Below are 6,141 nucleotides of genomic sequence, written 5' to 3' on the forward strand. Positions count from 1 at the left end.
AACAACAACAACAACAGCACAAAGATCCGGGAGCTCTGCTGGCTCAGTGGATCAGGAGTCGAGCTGCCAACACAAAGATCTGTGGTCTGGATCCACCAGCTCCTCTGAGGGAGAGAGGAGAAGTGTCCCCTGCGATCTACAGCTCTGCTATGAGTTGGTTCTGAATCAGTGGCACATATGTACCAATAGCAGCACAGAGGTCTGAGACTTAAAACTTATTTTCTGAATTTAGCCTCATCATGAACTTGAAATTGTTTTGTGGTGGTTCGTTGTTTTGGTTGTTTGGGTTTTTAAAAAATGCCATTAAACTCACTGACTCAAATATGCATATTAAAAAAACCCCAAAAAAACAACCCAACAACAAAAAAAACCCTAAATCCACTTTTAATATTCAGGAGAATTTTTACTAAATCCAGTGCTGTTGGCTTTATAAAGAAGAGGCATATCACAGCCTAGAATGTGTAAGTTCCAAAAGGGTACCACTGAAATGTCAAAAATGTTAAAAAGACTGAAATGGGAAATCCTTCTTAAATCTTGATTTTACTTATAACTTTGGACCCCAGGTTGAGAAATACAGATCTGTGGCATGCCAAGATGCGACTTTTATCTGTCATGCAACACAGCCTTTTGCTCAGATGTATCAGTTCTATTCTTGTTATAATCTAATAACCAACAACCTAACATTATATCTTTAAATTTATATTCACAAATTTGCCGAAAAGTGTGTGGAGTCAAACACATGGGTAAAGCTTAAATCATTCTTGTGGGGACATTATTAAAATAATAATTTCTATCAATTAATAACTCAAAGTAACAATTCTTAACTTTTGTGTATAGGGGAAGGTGTGATGTATCCAGCTAAGCTTGAATGACGCCTGTCTCAGGATAGAATGCACATAAGCATATGTTTTCAAAAATGCTGGCCTATTTTTTCAGATATTCTCAGGCCCCTCAAATTTATATAGACATCTTGGTAATGCTCGCTGGTTATTTTGTACACTATGGTCCTTTGTTAACTAAGCTTGGTGTTGAAGCAAAAAAAAAACAGTATCTGAAAGGCTGCAGATTCAGTTCAGCCAGAGACTGAGTTTCAAAATAAATGCTAAATAGCAGTAAATAGCTCGACACCAAGGATTCCATGATTGGGCGCTATGTGTGAATCACGATTCCAACAGACCCTCAGTTTGATCATTAGTTATTCCTAGAATTCCCCTTTAGATCTCCAGTTCTCAAACAGATAACTTGCTGCTTGTCTTTGGGACAAGGCCCTCAAAACTACTCATCTAATGCTAAGAGAACAATAAAAAACCTAAGTGAAAAGTCAGTTCAAAAATCAGTAAGTATGACGCAAGATGGAATGTGACTCACAAAATCTGTTTCGAGTTTTCCCATTTCTTGCTTATAGCTTCTCATTCTGTTGCTGTATATTCCTCGGCTTTGGGGTGGTATCTCTCGGACCTCCAAATCCATCTGTTCCAGCTAGAAGTGGGGAGAGAGAAAAATGTGATTTGAACCATATGCTCAGTCTTTACTTGACGAGGTATTTAGAGCTGAGAGGATTTCATTCCAACCCTCATTTTGCAGTTAAGGAGCCAGGCCCAAGGAACTAAATGCCTTCAACAGTGTGACGAGTATTTTTGTGGTGGATTGTTATTTTGTTCAACAAATAGTTAAGAGAACTTGCAGAATGACACAGAAAATTCCAAAGTTTTTCTTTGCCAATAATTTATTTAAAACAAACAAACAAAAACACGTATTATTTGCACCAAACCAAGAAGCTGGACTACATGTAGAAAACTTACAGGGCATCAGGACTAGAGCTGACTCATGGGCGGTATGTAGATGATAGAACCTTGCTCGGTGAAAGTGAAGAGGGCTTGGAAGACTTATTGGTGAAGACCAAAGATGATGGATGATCATATCTCAACATAAACAAACAAAACACCTCACAAAGGCTTTGATAAGCAACACCAAGTTACAAGGAGCAGATGTTGAAGTTGTCAAAGATTTTATTTTACTTAGCTCAACAAGCAACAACCATGGAAGTGGTAGACAAGAATTCAAATCTGCACCCCTCAGGCCTGGTTTTAATTGTTTTCAGTCAAACATTCTTCTCAGTGGTATAGAACTGGTCTGTCCACTTGCTGTACAGAGGTAACTAGTGGCTGCTGTGATTCTGAACATGGTGGCACTGAACACTGTGACACTGATGTGTCAAATGTAAGAATGGTCACCCATGGTGGAACTCTCTGATTAAAACAAGCTTGGAAGCAGTAACGGCATCCACTTCTGCAATAGCTTGCCTCCAAAAACTCTATGAACATGGAGAAACGATGAGTGTTATACAAGTGTTCATATCTTTTGTTCATAGAGTCACTATGAGTTGTCTATGACTTGACTCGATGGCACTAAACAACAACAGAGAGAGAGCTCTATTGGCCTAGTGGATAGAAAGCGATGCTACCAAGCCAAAGGTGGGTGACTTTAATCTGCGGCCCTCAGGCCTGGTTTTAATTGTTTTTTGTCAAACATTCTTCTAAGTGGTATAGCACTGGTCTGTCCGTTTGCTGTATAGAGGTAACTCATGGCTGCTGCTGGCCATTGTGACACTGATATGTCAAATGTGATAATGGTTACCCATTGGAACAGGCTTGGAAGCAGGAGTGCCATCCACTTCCAAAATAGCTTGTCTCCAGAAACTCTATGAACGTGGAGAAATGAAAAAAGTCATATAAGTGTTCAAGTCTTTCATTCATAGGATGGCCATGAGTCGTCTACAACTTGACGACCCTTAAGAACAACAACAACAACAATGGACAAGTTTGTCGCCAAAGACCTCTTTAATATGGCAAAAAGTAAGGATGTCATTGTGATGACTAAGAAATGCCTAACCCAGCAGGTTTCCAAGGCTGTATACCATATGGGCTGAGACTACATCTTCCTGCCGTGGAGCTCCTGGTGAACTGGAAACCCTCAAGAAGTACGGCCTTTGGACCAGTAGTACAACTCCCTACAGACTGAGTCACCAGAGCTTCCTGACCTAAGCCATAGCGCCTTCAATTGTTGCATATACATGCAAAACATGAACAAATAATGGAAGACAAAGAAGAATTGATGCATTTGAATGAAGTTGATGGCAAATAATACTGAATATTCCATGGACTGCCATAAAAAACAAATGTGTCTTGGCACAAGTACAGCTAGGGTGCTTCTTAGAAACAAATATTGGTGAGAGTCTGTCTCCCTTACTCTGGAGATGTATGTTATCAGAAGCCAGTTCCTGGAGAAGGGTAGCAGACTCAGTCAAGTGGATGGGCCATAGGGAGGAGAGTCTTGTCATGGTTAAGCCTAGGTGTCAGGTGGATGAGGCTATTAGTCTCCATCGTTTGGCAGGTATGCAAGAACACAATTATCTTCTGTGCTATAATGTGGCAATTCCCACGGCAGCCAATCAGTAAGGGGCGTTTCCTTGGAGATGAGGCTTGCATCCAATACAGACATTCTTGTAATGCTTGTTAGTTATTTTTTACTTTACAATCCCTTGTCAGCCAAGCTTGGTATTGAAATAAAGAAAATAGTATCAAGTTGAAATACACACTAAATTTTAGAACCAGCATGAAGCTGCACTGCAATACCAAAAGCATGTGGTTCGAGGCCACCAGCTGCTCCACGGGAGAAGGATGGGCAAGCTCCTCCTGTGTGATTAACTGCGTCTGAAAACCCGCTGGAGAATCAGCTATGGGTCGGTTCCGACTATGTCACACAACAACAACAATAAGAACAACAGTGTGGCAGAGAATAGAGAATTAACAGACTGGCCTAATTTATGCTGAAACTCTAATCTGATACAGGAGCCTTAGTGGTGCAGTGGTTAGGTGCTCTACTGTTAGGTGAAGGGTCAGCAGTTCAAGCCACAGGCTGCTCCCCCAGAGAAAGATATGGAAGATATGGTCTCCTGCTTCTGCAAACACGAGTCCTGGAACCTCTGTGGACACTTCTATGCTGTCCTGTAGCACCAGCTGGCATCGACTCACTGGCACACAACAACAGGGATCTAGTACCCATCTCCTCACCTCTGACCTTTAGTTTTGGGGGCTTGAGTTCATGGCTTGTCCTATTGCCCTGGATCTCACACCTTGTGAGCCAGCAGCGTGCCACTGCAATCTGCCAGCTTGGAGTGTGCTGGGCCCCACAGCTACACGAGTCAGAAGAAACCCTGAGTCTGATGTGTGACCCACAGGCTTGGGACCTGGGCAGTCTCTATCATAACCTGAGCCATTTCCTTGAACTACATCTCTCCATACACAAATATACATCCAAGAGCTAAAAATAGCTTTGATCCATACAGAACCCTGTTTAAGACAACCCTCTAAACATTGGGTTTAAACACAGCACCAATTGTGAGGACAGCACAGGAAGAGGTAACATTCCTTTCTCCTATGCATAGGACCATCATGCATGGAATAGGAGCCATCTCTAACAGCACGAATCCAAGCACCCTCAGTAATCTGATTTTCATATTCTTGCAATAACTCATCATTCATTCCCAGTTATGTACTTCTGGTCTAGTCTTCTGACCAGAACTATGAGAAGATAAAACAATCATTATTTCCCATACCTGCTTCAGGAAATGCACATTGGCCATAGTAATTAGAGAAATCTCTCTTGAAAAGTCTCCCCTGATTGGGAATGCCATATATATGATCAACATACACTCTCAACTTTGAGCCTAACTCTTTATACTTTAAAACCATGCTGACATAGAGTTAAATGGATACAGTGAGATCATCCTGCAAAGCTCACTGAAATCCCAGCAGGGCACTTTTTAACGACCTGTCATTATATACCACTTTGGGTAGAGTACATCATGGTTTAATGAGAGGTGATACAGAATTAGCATAATGGTAAGGAGTGGAGGCTTTAGAGGCAGAGTCCCATGTTCACAAGGTAGGCGATACCACTTATTAGTCATGTAATCTTAGACAGTTTTCTTATCTTCTATTTGCTTCATTTTCCTTGTTTCTAGGAATAGTATCGCATACCTGTGGTGCGTGTGAGATTAAATGAAGTAATTTCTGTAATGTACTTAGAACAGTTTCTCTTACTTTGTGAGCACTTGATTAATGTTGGCCTACTGGTAAGAAGCTGTGCTGCAATCTTAAAGGGACATGGTTCAAATCCACTAGCTGCTCCATTGAAGAAGGATGAGCAATCTCCACCCAAGCAATTTACTCTCTCTGAAAATCTGATGGAGGGTCAGCTATGAATCATGAATTGCAAATAATGCTGCAGTAAAAATACGTGCACGTATGATTGTGTGTGTCTATAATTTACATATGTTTGCGCTGCAGCTATTCTTTCATTGGGATATACACCTAGGAATAAGATTTCATCTTATTTGGATCCATAGTCAATATTCTTGGTTCTGACCAGCAGACAGAAATCAAAAGACTTATTGCAATGGGAAAAATACACTCTCAGGAACCTCTCCAAAGTGCTGAAGAGCAATGATATCAGCTTAAAGTCTAAGATACATCTTATTAAAACCATAATCTTTTCAATTACTTGCTACAACACCTGAAACTTGGACAATGGTGAAAGATAACAGAAGAAGAATCACTGTCTTTGAGTTGTGGTGTTAAGAGAAGAGTAATGCCCATCAACGAACAAATGGATAGAGAAGCTGTGGTATATTCACACAATGGAATACTATGCTGCATTGAAAAATAAGGAACTCATGCAATATTATTCAAAATAGATGACTCTGGAGGACATTATGCTGAGTGAAGTATCCCAGTCACAAAAGGACAAATACTGCGTGGTGCCACTGTTGTAAAACAAGACTGACCTTGGGGTTGGGGAAAGACTGAGAAAGATGGGTTCAATAATGTATACTGTACTGAAACAGATGAGGGGGAAAACTGTTTAAAAGGGATATGTGATTAGGTATTTTTGTCATGACAGGAGTCTAGAGCAAAGGCTACATGGTGGAGTAGATTTTTCTTTTACTTTTCCAAGAGGGTAGTGTTCGGGGTAGGGGACGGTTGGGAGGGGAGAAATGTACAACAATGAATGAATGGAAATCCAAAATCTCTGTAAAATTTTACTGAAATTAATAATAAATTTATATTTTTTAAAAAA

At 40.5% G+C, this 6,141-nt stretch overlaps 1 protein-coding gene across 1 annotated transcript in view; it reads right to left on the minus strand.

Moving 5' to 3' along the window:
* Positions 1 to 6,141, minus strand: part of VTI1A (vesicle transport through interaction with t-SNAREs 1A) — a 446,001-nt gene that overhangs the window by 406,752 nt on the left and 33,108 nt on the right. Inside the window, exon 3 of the mRNA XM_006879932.1 lies at positions 1,369 to 1,479. Coding sequence (XP_006879994.1) covers positions 1,369 to 1,479 — 111 coding nt within the window. The remainder of the gene's footprint in view (positions 1 to 1,368; positions 1,480 to 6,141) is intronic.

The sequence above is a fragment of the Elephantulus edwardii genome, unplaced genomic scaffold (genome assembly GCF_000299155.1).
Source record: "Elephantulus edwardii isolate Elephantulus edwardi_28Jun2011 unplaced genomic scaffold, EleEdw1.0 scaffold00006, whole genome shotgun sequence".
Lineage (NCBI taxonomy): Eukaryota > Metazoa > Chordata > Mammalia > Macroscelidea > Macroscelididae > Elephantulus > Elephantulus edwardii.